At 35.6% G+C, this 13953-nt stretch overlaps 1 protein-coding gene across 1 annotated transcript in view; it reads left to right on the top strand.

Annotated features, from left to right (window-relative positions):
- The window catches only part of PHIP (pleckstrin homology domain interacting protein), a 92672-nt gene that overhangs the window by 54064 nt on the left and 24655 nt on the right, over positions 1-13953 (top strand). The window contains 6 exon segments of the mRNA XM_031552556.1: positions 14-197; positions 1119-1242; positions 7928-8068; positions 8701-8777; positions 9489-9720; positions 12104-12223. Of these exon segments, the coding sequence (XP_031408416.1) occupies positions 14-197; positions 1119-1242; positions 7928-8068; positions 8701-8777; positions 9489-9720; positions 12104-12223 (878 nt within the window).

Genomic DNA, 13953 nt, shown 5'->3' on the forward strand with positions numbered 1-13953 from the left:
TTTTTTTTTTTAGCATCTGTAAGTTCTACCTCTGAAGTTCATTCACCACCAAATATAGGGTTAAGACGTAGTGGGCAAATTGAAGGTGTGCGTCAGATGCATAGTAATGCACCCAGAAGTGAAATAGCAACTGAGCGGGACCTTGTGGCTTGGAGCAGGAGGGTTGTGGTGCCTGAACTGTCTTCTGGTGTGGCCAGGTAAGCAAAGGTCCAGTTTGCAGAATGTTTTAATTTCGTGAACTTTGTTAAATTGAACAGTGTCACAGTCCTATTTGTGCTTCTCCCTTCCGTGGTCTCAATTCTTATAAAATCAGTTTGTGTGAAATAGTTCTTGTTTCCTTGTCACTTGTAAAATCTTGGAATTGTACAAATAATATGAATAAAAAATAAGAATTTTGCAAAGGGTAGTTTAACTTGTAGTTGCAGTAGAGTCTAACTGCCTAGATAATTTCTGACTTGAGGCAGAGCATTGCAATATGTTTCAGCTGTGTTTGTTCCTGGCATTTTACAGCTGGAGCATTGACCCACAAAGTGCCTGAGGTGAACTTTGATTTTCAAACTTGAAATAACTTTATTTTGTTCAGTAATATGCTCTTGTGATAAATAATTTTATCAGTAAGGCAAAAAACTCTACTAACTGTGTTTGGGCTGCTCTAGCTTTTTGAAATAAGATTGAAATTTTTATGTAAACAAAGGATTTTCTGGGTTAAATTTTGGAAATCTTCTCAAGAGAAGATAATTAATATAGATACTGTGTTGATGTATGAAGGTGCAGGTTTTCTTTAGATTCAGAAATTGGCACCTTGTAAGCAACCAAGAAAAGGTACTTTTCAATTACGTTTTTTAGATTCTGTGTATATTTTCAAGAAAGTTGCCTTTGAATTTAGATTAGTAGCCTTGGGAATAGTTAAATCGGATGTCCTTTGAACAGAACACAGACGTACTCAATTCTTGCCACTTGAAGTCTTTATCTGGAAAGGGTAATTTTGAAGCCAATTCTGACACAAAGAAATGACTGTTCAAAGCATGTCACAACTATTGAACGTTTTATTCCATGACTTGGTAGAGAAGTGGTAGTATTTTTGCTTTAAGGTTAACACCTTAATTTTCTATTTTCAGTAGGCAGGAAGAGTGGAGAACAGCGAAGGGAGAAGAAGAAGTAAGGGTGTATCGGTCAGAAGAGAAAAGAAAACACGTAATGAGTCACATTCAGAGAGAGAACAAAATACCTACTTTCTCTAAGGTAAACAAACGCTTGTACTTTATCACAGTAAGAAGCATAAAATAAATGCTGTTTGTTGGGCCACATGAGTTTGCATAACTATTCTCATTTTTAATTTTGAAAGCCAAGGGTACGAGATTTTGCTTACCTCCACAGAATGAGGACATATGTCCATACTGATGTTTCATTATGCCCTAAATAATCTGAGAATGCTCTTAGAACTCCCCCGCATGAGAAGCGTTATGAATCTAGATCTGGGAATGTGTTTTGCTGTAGGGTGGCTGTCACTGTTGATCAATACATCTTGATGCAGATGTCTAGAGTTTGACATAGTGTTCTGTGGAAACGTTCAATTAAAACTTAAATGCATTAAGGAACTATGACTTAAGTTAGTCTCCAATTGAAGAATTGGGTATTTTCTGTCTTGCTGGGCTAATGAGCGTTACACAGATTTCTGTGGTATTTCTTAAATCATGCATTTTGCTGATCCCAGGATGTATTTTTCAGAAAAGAGTAAAAGGGGAAAGAAGAACTAGAAGGGAGCAGGCTGTGCTAAAAATGAAACCGTTACCATAATTGACTTGATGTTTTCATAAACCTTTGAAAAAAAATTAATCTTACCAGCCTTTATAGCAGTAAGAGAATGAAGGCTGCATATTCTGTATTTGCAAAAATGACTTTACATCTTGTTAATTTAGAAATCAATTTTATGTGTGCATCACATTCTCTTTATGCTCTTATAACCAACCAATAATTTAGCATTTATTTAAGCTAAATAACCAACCAGAATCTGTAATGAAAGAAGTAAAGGTTAAACAAATGGAAAGGAGAATGCGTACTTTGGTTTCTGTAATATTCTAAAAGAGATTATAATTAAGATTTAGGAAAATACATGTCTCCAGGATTGCTTGCAAGTTGTCCACTGAAAAGTAAAAATCATGAAGTCAAATGTGGAAAAATCTAAGAAAGCAAATGTATAAACACTGCGCAGCTATTGACCACACACTTAATTCCTGTGATATATAATTAACGTTCTTGGGGAGTAAGGGACTGATACTGAAAGCAATCTGAAATAAATTTCAGATGCTGAGTTCTGCTTTCAATTTCTTTCTCAAATTTCTTGCATTTAAATTACATGCTTTGCAATTAAGTATTTGCTCAATAATAATTGAACTTTTTTTCCTGCAATTTATCTGCCAAATTTTGTATCCAGAGATATGAAGCTGTTTGTCCTTCATGGTTTTGGAGGTGGTCATGGCAGAATATCATAAAATTTAATAACTCTTTCTCTCAGGAACAATGGAACATGGGCCTAACTAATTTTAATGAAGTTGAACTGGGGATGTATTTTGATACTGAATTGTAGAGTTTCTTCCTGCTTACGTAAGCCTACGGCTCAGTCAAAAGGTCTATCCTCTGAGAATTTCTACTGGCTTACCCTTGTATTTCTAATTGGTTTATAATTCTCTTAAAATATCACTGGAGCATAAGAGCAGTAGAGTAGACTAGTTGGTCTAGAATTTTAGTTTCAGCAATTGCATTTATTACATCTTTGAAAGAAAGAAAAGAATATAGATGTTGTCCCGTGTATTCCTTGTAGATATTTATTCTCTTACAGCCCTACAGAGGAAAATGTAGCTTAGGACAAACTTCTATCATTTTCTTCTGTTAATCTAGAGAAGAGTGTACTCTTCATTTATCTCGGGTCTGAAAGATCTGTGATCTGGATTCTTAGGCCCAGAATGTATAGGTTATGTGTAAGGTAACTTGGCCAGCCCATTAGGCACTTTCCACCTTTATTCTGAGGAAAGAGCAGACAGTCACGGTCTCTGTGTTTTAGTATGTGAAGTTTTCCATTTAGTAATTCTTGATGAATTCAGTAACCATTTACAGAAATCCTTCTGATACCACACGATACTTCTTTTTTATGAAATTTCAGAAAAGAAAACTGTTTGTTTGTTTGTTTTTTGTTAAATCTTTCTTACTGGAGGACTTGAGATGATGAGAAACATAATGATAATTAAAATCATTTGAATAAGCGTCAGAGGGATTCAGATGTAAGTAGATATCAAATGGACCTGAAATAAGCAGATCTGCAGGGAGAAAATGGTGCTTGATCCCAACTAAGTTTTCCAGTTAGATAAAATGCTGTGATTTTAGAAATTTTTGTTGCTGCGTATGGTTAGCATGAGTACATTCTTGCTTTGTAGAGTCAAAACAATAGGAATGGTCATCTGAATTTGTCTTCTTCTGTAATGTCAGTAATAAAATGAAGGGCAAGGGAAGCAAAGCAAGAATGATCTTATTTCAAAAACTGTAGTGAGGTATTTTTTATTTTTTTAAATAGAAATTAACTCAGCAGCTCTTCTGTTGCGATTCTTTACAGTCACCCTGTGGCTTTAATTACAATTTGTGTTTTTGAAGATAGAACTAGAAAATACCATTTAAATCTTTCTGATCTTTCAGAAACAGCAGATTTTGATACTCGTACCTTGTAATTTATATTACAGTGATGTTGAGACTGCAACCCTTTTTGTAGCTTAGCAAATTCTTAAGAGTTTTGTGAGAGAGCTTATGGTCTAAAGAAGATGGGGATCACTTTAAGCATAATATTGGGGAAACGTTACTTTCCAGTAATATTCAAGCCTAAAAGTTACAGCGTAAAGAATTGTAGAATATATGTCATTCTACAGTAACATCAGCTAATCTAGAAAAAGGTTAAACATTGTTCTCATTAAATTTCACTTATATTTGTGCAGAGGGAAATACTATTTTTATATCAATCTGTGAAATTTCTGTTTGTCATATAATAATGATAAAGTAACATTTTATTTCTTTTCTTAATAAAATGACTCAGAAATATCAAAGAAAAAAAAATGGAAAGGAGAGCAGGAGCCAACTGTAGCATTTTGGGTTTCAAGCCAAAGTATAGATTGATAGGGAAAAACAGACAGCATCCATAATAACTTTTTAAGGAGATTCCAAAGTCTTATTACACATTTTTATTCCAGAGTGTGGTGAAAGCTAGTTGTGAATAATATATTTAATAATATCTGTAGCTTTGCTTAAAGTCTAGTATTTGACCATTTTTTTTAAATTTATAGCATATCAAATATAACATTGGGAAAAGTGTACACAGGCAAAGAAGAAAAACCAAAACAACCACAACCCGAAGTTTCCTTTCTTTGTCTTAAGAAGGCTGTGAGCATCTGTTGATATTGGGGTTCTAATATTGGACACTTGCTTGTGGCCTACTGCTGCTTAATTTGCTAGTAAAGGCTAATTCCTGTTGTAAGAGAGGAGGAATGATTCTCCGAGCACATCCTGCTGGTAAAGAAACAATATTATAGCTTATCAAGATTTCTGCAACGCTCATAATAGCCCATAGCAACGCTGTGCTTCTTGTGGAGTCAAGGTCTTAAGGACAGTAGAAGGAGGTGCTTTAATTTGGAAGTTCTTGGACACCTCTCAGTTTTCACTATATTAGTGGGTCTTCAGAAATGGTGTTAAGAAGTCCTTCAGCTCTGTCCAGATGATGTGTATCTGTGCCTTTCAAATACAGGAAATACCATCACTTGTATTTCACAGAAAAATTGTTCTGACAGAAGCTGTAGTTTCTAATGTATCAATAGATGTGCTCTAATAGTGAATGGAAGCCTTGGATATGATACAAGGTACTTGTCAGCATGTGTAACAGTTCATCAAAGTATACAGAGAGAGTGAGAGTGATGATTGAATCTCAAATCATAGGTAATCTTGGCTTTATTTTCTAACTTCCCATTAGAGTTGAGAGTGCAATTTCAAACTCTTTCTTTGGAATATCTATTGAAAAAAGACCTATCAGCTGTGTTCCCTCAGCCATTGTTGACGAGTTTGGTCATAGTTTCCATTTTGGCAAAAAACAACAACAACAACAACAAAACAGCTTTTACTACCTTTTCTTTCCACTCAAAATCTTACCATACTGCCACCCAATCATCACCAAATTATTGAGAATCTGCCTCACCTACAGCTTCTCATCAAGTTTTGGCATTGCTATGCTGAATAGGAATGACGTTAAACTGCAATTGTTTTGGCAGGATGTGAAAGCTATATACGTTTTTGGTCTCTGCTTGAGCAGGGCAATTAACTGAGATGATTTCCAGAGGTCCCTTCCAACCTCAGCCTTTCTGTGATCTTGTTCCTCATGGGTAACAACTTTTTAAAATTCTTATTTTGGTACTGTATCTTTCCCAAAAAAGCTTGTTACCCTTTGGCATCACCCTGATACAATATGTGAACAGTGGTATTACTTGCTTTGATGGGTGCCTCCATGGGGGATTCTTCTCTTTTTTTTTTATTCTTGTGAACCTCCAAACTGTCAGAAGAACTGAACTCTTTCCAAAGAGCAGTGCAAATTACCTCAGTTTTTTTTCAGTCAACCCATAGTTCCAACATAACTAGGATAAAGGCATTTTATAATAACCATTTGAAAAATCTTATTTCTGAGTGGAATTTGGTGTATGAATTTTTAGGAGTTTTAGTTCTATAGAGAAGACATGTAAGCAAATTCAGTGTAGTTGTACCATAGTTTCTGCAAAATTAATGCTTGTTGTTATAGAGGATACTTTACTCATTTACTCATTGGACTTAGCCAATCCCATTTCTGTTGTCAGTAGTTCTTCATAAAATATTTTGTGATGCTGGATGGGCTTTATACAAAAGCAGTGATTCCTAGGGGGTATTCTATGAAAGTAGCAGAAAGAAGTTGTAACAGTGGCTTTTGTAACCCGTCAGTAATCAATCCTGAGAGCCTGACAAGAAGTGAGCAGCCCCAGAAGGCTGAGGGCAGAACGTACTGTGTGATGGGCTGAGCAGTCTAGGTCTAAGGCATTCTAAGGGCTGCTTTAGAGCTGGTCTGGGTAAGGTCACAGCAGCCCAAAGAGATCTGGTGTGTGCTGCCAGTTTGAGTCCAGGAGGAGTGCTGCTGGTTTCAAAGGTCTGGGCAATCTTGAAATGCTGATTGCTAAGCAGTCCTGCTAGTAGCGTCTTCAAGCAGCTGTGCTGTCAGCTTCTCAAGAAGACGTTGGTAACTTCCCCAGCTTGAATACACTGGACAGAATAAAAGAAACACACACTTAATAGAATGCAGAGTGCTGTGTGTTGGTCCTGTGCACTGCGGCAGAAACCATAATGGAATTGCACAGCATGCTGGACTACCCAGCTGGATGGGTGCTGTCATTCCTGAGAAAGGCATGCATCTTCTAACATAGTGGATAAGAAAAAAGCTCTAGCTATCAGGCTTCTGCATTTGACTAAGGAAAGCCACATCATAGCTGCTTAGTCAAGTTTTACTGTGTTTTTTAACAGGAAGTTGTGGGTGGGTTTTTTTGTTTTTTGGTTTTTTGGTTTTTAGTGAGGAAAATTTAACCTTATGAACCAACTTTCATCATATAGGGACAGGAAAGATCACAAAGTCACAGAACAACCTTGTCTGAAAGGGACCTTGAGAAATCATCAGGTCCAACATTTCATTGGAAAAGGGAGCCTAGATGAGATTACCTAGCACCATTCGCAACTGCATCTTGAAAGCCTCCAATGATGAGGTTATTACTTCATCCCTCTTTTTTTTGTCTGTCTGTGCTTTCTTTACAGTGTCTGAGTTTTTCTGATGAGGTTGTCCCTATTACTGCAGTACTCAGAGCTTGTTCCCTTTCTGGATGTTATATTAATTATTAATATAATTATATTATATTAGGGCTGGAAACTTTTTACTCTTTACACTGTGTGGGCCTCAACAAGGGGGCAGATCTTGACTTGGGGATGGTGAGGCCCACCCCAGAATAACTTCGTCAATTTTCACGAGGGCTGATGTCTTAAACAGGGGCAGCATAAAATAACAGTTACTTCTGTTGTGGAAGTGAGGTGATACAAACCTCATGAAATCTTCCTACAACAAAATTTCATTGTTCGAGAAGAAAAAAGTCTGAGAGGAATAGCTACAAGCTGTCTGTCCTACCAGAATGCTCTGATAATATTAATACCTTTCTGTGGTTTGTTCCAGTTCTGCTGATGTTGTTTTTTCAACTATATCAGCACTTGATAGATATCAGATTTCCTTTAAGGAAGAAAGAGAACACTGGAGGAGCATACCACCTTTCGTGGCATCTAGGAATGAGTGCAGAAGCTATTTCATTGAGAGTGATCAGGCCTGAAGCTCAACTATGCATGCCAAAAATATTACAACAGAAATCTTGAAATCAAGCTTATAGCACTTAAATTTCTATAAGAATAGGAGATCAATATAGAGTTACATAGTTCAAGTGCAAAAAGCAATTTGTTTGCATTACATTTTCTAAGATCGTAAGAACTCATTCTTTACAAGTGACTTTCATTCATTTGAATCCTTTTGTGCATCGTCTTACCGTTTAAAAGCCTTGACTTAGCGTATAGAGATGACTGTTACTAATGGATGCATTAGTGTGTGGTGTCTTTCACAGATCTGACCCTTTAGATGGAAAAAAAGACATGCTTGAGTTCTCCAAAGAATCTGTTCTCCTCTAGACAGCTTTAGTTTTATACTTGTTTTGAATTTTCTGATGTTGAAACTTGTATTGTCTAGCTACAGCAAAGGTTGCTTCCTATAATACAAATGTTAAATGAAATCGTGTGTACTAATAAGATATATACTCAAAAATAATCTGTTTTGATTTTCATGTCTTTACAGAACCATTCTCATGATCATTTACTAGACACTAGTGACTCAAGAAAACAGCAAGCTAACCAGCACAACTACCGCACAAGATACGCAGTAGAAGAACCTGCAAGGCCTGCTGAAGAGTTAGAAAATGGACACAGTTCCTCAGACGTAAGATCCTCAGTTCCATTTCTGTTTGTTAAGCTCCTGTTTCAGCTAATTAAGCTTCTAGTTAAAACTCAGCGTTTTCTTTCAGTTCTTTAAAAATCAATGTTGAATCATGTTTTCATGTGCAGTTGTGTGTGTTCAGTTTTGCATAAAAATTAATTGACAAAAGGGATTTTGCAAAATAAATGCCTGCAGTATTAAATCTTTCCTAGATTGGTGAGCCTAAAAGTATGGCCTGTATAGCCTGTTAGTATGGTCACCTGCAGGGAGGCTGAACAAGATGACCTCTAGAGGTCCCTTGCAGCCTGTGTTTCTGTGTAGCTACAGTGGGAGAAATGGGTGTTTATCATTCATCCTAATTTTCTTTCATAGTAATTAAAAAAATAAAGAAAAATAGAGAAGTTCTACATTAAAGACTTTTGGAAATAATTTTCTTTAGAGGTAAGCTAGCCTTTTGAAATCAGGATTGAGAAGCACTAGGGGCTCGACTGTGTGTTGAAAAATATTGCTGTGTACTATGCATCTCTGCATAAATACTTTATTTCCTTTCATCTAAATAAGTCTGAATTCCAAAGAAAATGCTTTGTTTTTTTTCCTGTCATTGTCCATCCCAACTCCTCTCTGCCCTTTGTTAGGAAGGGGAAGTAGTTGTTGCCAGTGGTGGAACATCAGAAGATGATGAAAGAGCATGGCACAGTGATGGCAGTTCTAGGTAAGTGACAGTATACCTCATAGAAAAATGTTCTACTTACACATTTTATAGAATCTTATCTTTACTGCAAACAACCAGCAATAACGAAAATGTACATTTAGAAGATGGCAGAGAACTTAAAATTTTCAGGATTTTGTTTTCATCTGTATTGTTAGTTAACTTAAAATTCAGGAAATGTTTCACCCTTGTTTGCTATCAGCAGAAGTATTTCCCAGTAGTTTTTGGGAGGGCTGTTCTTTGCAGGTGCAGGCATGTAATTGCAGTTTCCTTTGGGTGCCAGTCTGAGCTTTGTGAACATCTCTGCTGGTCTGTAGCTTGAAGTTAAAGCAAAGACTGAGGTTGTTTCAAGCCGTTAGCTTCTTCTTGAGTACAATTCTTTTTTTTTTAACTTCAGTTCAAAGCTCTTCAAAGCCATAAGACATGAGAATAATATCAGAATTTAAAATGTATCATCTGAACTGACCAAGTTATGAGTGGGTTTATTCTAGTGATGCTAGAATGTGATTTTTACAAGACTGAGTGATTTCAAAGCTTTTCTTTTACTACCATTTAAATTGAAGTTAGAATATAGGTTTTTAGGCACTACTTCTAAACTTCTAAAATATTGTAGTTTTCTAGACTGCTAACTCTAATCTTGTACTGGCTTATATTATATAGACCTGTGTACTTCTAGCTTTTAATTTCTTTATTTCTTTCATATGTCAAACGTAGCGACTACTCTAGTGATTATTCTGACTGGACAGCAGATGCAGGAATCAATCTGCAGCCACCAAAGAAAATTCCTAAACTTAAAACAAAAAAAGCAGAAAGTAGTTCAGAAGATGAGGAAGGACCTGAAAAACAAAAGAAGCAAATTAAAAAGGAAAGGAAGAAAGGGAGCGAAGAGAAAGATGGACCATCAACATCACCAAAGAAGAGAAAACCCAAAGAGAGAAAACAGAAGGTTAGATGCATTTTGTATATTGAAGAATGATCATTCTTAGTGTCTTGACAGAGTTGGATGACTGATTCAGTAATGTTAATTTAAAACAGGTATTTTACCAGTAATAAATAAGAAGTACTGACTCATGTAAGTCAACAGATTGCTGTAATTACAAGCTTTCTAAACATTTAGCATTTCACTTAAGGAACACTTTAAATGTCCTTTAACACTATGTTATCTCGGACCATAAATTTCTTTTAGAGAGGTGTATTAATGTTATGTGTGCCTGTATTTTTTTCATCTGTACTGACAGTCTCCCCATTTAATTGCAGTTTCTCCTCAGGTCTACACAATCATGTCATTTTCTATTGATTTCACAATGTCTGATACTTGAACTATATTTCAACTATGTCAAGTAGAATTTCATTTTTCTTATTGTCTGTTTGGGTTTTGTTAGCTTTGTTGTAGTTCCTTTTTAGGTCAGCTCATGAAAACTTTCAGTGACTTAAGTTATTTTTGTGTTTTTGATTACATATTTGCTGGGTTTTTTTGTTGTTGTTGTTCAATGGGAAAAAAATAGATCTTTCTTTATGAAGACCAGTGGTGATTTGATCTACACTCGATAGATGCCGAGTGTTTTCATAAGTGCAAAGCTTCTATTTTTGCAACACTTAAAGAAATAACTATATCATTTAAGTGATGAAATAAGCACGTTTTGGTTTATTTTATAAGATCAGGAGTTTTGACTAGTCCTCAACATCACTGTTTCATCATTTTGCCTCCAATTCGATATAGGGTGATGAAACAACCAAAATGCATGTTAGCATATTATCATTAAAAGCCTTCAGTGAAGTCACACAGGATGTTAGGTGGCAGTCTTACTCTTTAATTAAACAAGTTTTAGTTTGTTGTATGGAGTCCTTAGTTATAGGATCAGTACTAATAGTATCTTGGTATTTACACAGTCTAAAATTGGAAAATGGTATAATATCACAAAAATATATATTTTTTTAAAGAGGTGAAAGCCCTAGTTTAGCCTTTTTTTCTAAAATATAAAATCAGGTAACAACCTAGCATTTTCTCTTAGATTAAAACTAAACTGAGTGTCTTAGGAGGACTTGCATCTATTTTGGTCCCAGTTATTGTGATGATGGAACTCTTTGATTCCAAAAATGTCAGACTTAAATATTTCATATTTTAAAAATGACCTTCATTCTAGAATCAGAAGAAAATATTAGGCTGAAAGGAGTATCAGAAAATCATCTCTTCATTCTGAGCCTAGGTAGGATTAAGTATACCCATTACTCCTGACAGGTAAATCTTTGAATTTTTCGTGCTAGAGATTCTACTGCCTTGCTAGACAGAGAGCTCATAGTCTTACTGGCATAAAGTTCTTCCTGTTTCCTGAATCTGAATCAAACTTGGGTCTTTCCACTGGAAAGAAAGAGGAAAGTAGTACTAACTATCTTTGTTGCTAGGCACAAAATTATAGAAATTAAGAAAGGATTAAAGAAAGAAAGTCTTTTTCCTATTAATGCATTGGCTGCCAAGATCTTGAATGGTGCTTCCATTTCTAATCCCCCTCCAGCGACAGTCAATCTACAAATTAGTACAGGAGTGAGGGAGTACAGAGGAAGATCAAAGAGTGTTGTTTTATGTTAAGGCAGACTAACAGACTCTCAGGAAGAAGGTTTGAGGACATCTGATTAAAAAGCTTTTATAAACTGGTCAGTATTTTAGAAACCAATACAGAAGGTTTTTTTCCTTATTTTGTTACACAGAGACATCCAGTGACAGACATGAAACTCAAAAAAGATTCTTTCCCATTCTCTTCTTACCTCCTCAAGAACAAAACCTGAATATGGTTTTTTCAGCTTAAGACCCAGCATCTCACTAGTCAGACCAGGCCTGATCAAGAATGATTTCCAGTCCTCATGAGTTGTCTAACTGTTTCCTGGATGTCATCTTTGAGGGATGGTGGTTTAAAACATAGTTTTAACAAGGAGAAGGAACGAGAAGGATAAGTGTAGAACCTGTTCACTGGATCTTGTTGCTAGATGGATTCTTAATACAAAGAGAGCTAAAAGTCAAAGCGTACATGCAGCTTTTGAATTAAGATTTAGCAATTTTTATTGTATATATTTCATCTAATTGGTTCAAGAGAATGACATCTTTAAGTTGGCATGAGACTTCAATGATTATTACAAAAGATTGTTATTAAAAAAAAAACTTTAAATTGTACTTTTGGTTTTGGCTAAACCAGGTTTATCTTCATGTGACATGTTCCTTTTTACATGAAATATATTAGAGAATTGGTAGTCAGTTTTTCATAAAGCACTTCCCAAAACACAGGGCTGCCCTAAATGTTGTTTTACTCATATTATCTTGTGTGCATTTTCTTTAGAGGCTGGCTGTAGGAGTTCTGGCAGAAAATGGTTTGACACTGGAAGAATGGCTGCCTTCAGCCTGGATTACAGACACGGTTCCTCGTCGGTGCCCATTTGTACCACAGATGGGGGATGAGGTACTGTAGCTTTTTCCCTGTATTCTTTTTTAATTTCAGCTTGTTTTTGCCTTTTTAAAAAATCTGGTTTTTTTCCCCCCATTTATTACTGGAATATTTTGGATTTTCTTCAAAACATTCTTTTATTAGGCTAAAATTTGCTTTAGCGTCTCAAAGGTTTTCCCATACTTAAAATGTTTTGCACACAGTATTTCTTTGTCTTGACCTTTTTATCCCATGCTGTTGCAATAACATTGCTTCTTCTACTACATTCAGTGTGTTCTTCTCCTTATGACATGTTTATAGAACTTTTGATTCTGAGCTGGAGCTGTTCTTGGATACCAACTTAGAAGCTGAGCCAGTGGTTGCACATGCAAATTTTTATTTGTGCTTTTTAACTGAATCCAGTTTGCAACATAACTATGTAGTAATTATATGAGACTGAGAGGAGTAGCTGTTCAGTCAGTGTTTCAGGTAGAGAAAATGCTTAGGTACCTAGACTGTCTACCAGACGTGTTTTGGAGACAGTGCTTTTCTAAAGATTGAGTCCATACAAATATATTCGGTGCCAGATACCTTCTGGATACAGTGAAGTATCCTGGGATTCATCATTACCACGTTACCAGAAGACTTATCATAGCAGTTAAGTAAGATAAACTCCCATGTTTGGTCTTGTTCCTGCTGAATAGCACTGTATACTAGTAATTAGGCTCTGTAATTAGGCTACATTCTTTTGCTGAAAAAACTGTGTACTGGTTAGCAGGGAATTTCCTATCCTGTGCCTAGAAAGTAGAAGTAGTTGCATCAATAGAGAGAATGTTTGTAATGAAGTTGCTCAGTCTGAAATTCTCTCTCTCTCATACTTGCTTTTCCCAGATTTGTTTTAGGATGATGAATACTATCTTTTCACTAGAAAGTAACTTTCGAGGTCCCCAGAGACAAAAGATAGATTTAATTGAAGAAATGTGATAAAAAAAGAGGTCTTGAAGCTTGTGAACGTTTTGGTGGGCTGGTTGATATGTTTTATAAGATTTGGAAGGAGAGAGATTACAGATTTGTTTTCTTAAAGCTGTGCAAACAGGAAACAACAGTAGTGCTGTATTTAGTTATATTCAGTGCGTAACAATAGCACATACCATCTCTGTTTCCTTTTTGCATAGGTTCTTCGAGGATATTGTGCATGTCAAGTGCCCTGAAATGTAAGGGCATAAAACATTTATGATGTAAAATAAAGCTGAAGTCCTTCTCTATGTCAAAGGAAAAAAAAATGCCATAAAACATTAAGAAAATTCAGTAACAGTCAGTGTAGAAGTGTAGAAGACAGATGCTCTTTATAGTGTTTTGTGATATAACTGTTCTGTGAACATATGGAAAAACAATGGTAGTTTTATTGAGGGCCATTTCCTCTGCTTTTTGTTGTGAGGCCTTCACATTTAAGCTATCGTTCCTTCATCCTACTTCATTCCATGATGACTTTTTTTTTTTACTTTATTACAGCAGGGAATTATGACAAGAAATGTTCATCCAGTTTCTGTTAAAACTCTAGATTTTGACTTGTTGAAGTTTGCAGTGGAAAATACTTTTAATAATTTGTTATAAGTGCTTAAAATACCTATTTTTTGTTCTTGTTTTTGTTAGGCTGTTTATTTGGTGGTATGGAAGTGAAGATCTTCCCAATAAAATAGCCAATGTATTTCTTGTTCAAAAAAGGTGCAATTAACTATATACTCCATTTAGTGATACTTGACTGT

Source organism: Meleagris gallopavo, chromosome 2 (genome assembly GCF_000146605.3).
Source record: "Meleagris gallopavo isolate NT-WF06-2002-E0010 breed Aviagen turkey brand Nicholas breeding stock chromosome 2, Turkey_5.1, whole genome shotgun sequence".
In the NCBI taxonomy this organism is placed as follows: domain Eukaryota; kingdom Metazoa; phylum Chordata; class Aves; order Galliformes; family Phasianidae; genus Meleagris; species Meleagris gallopavo.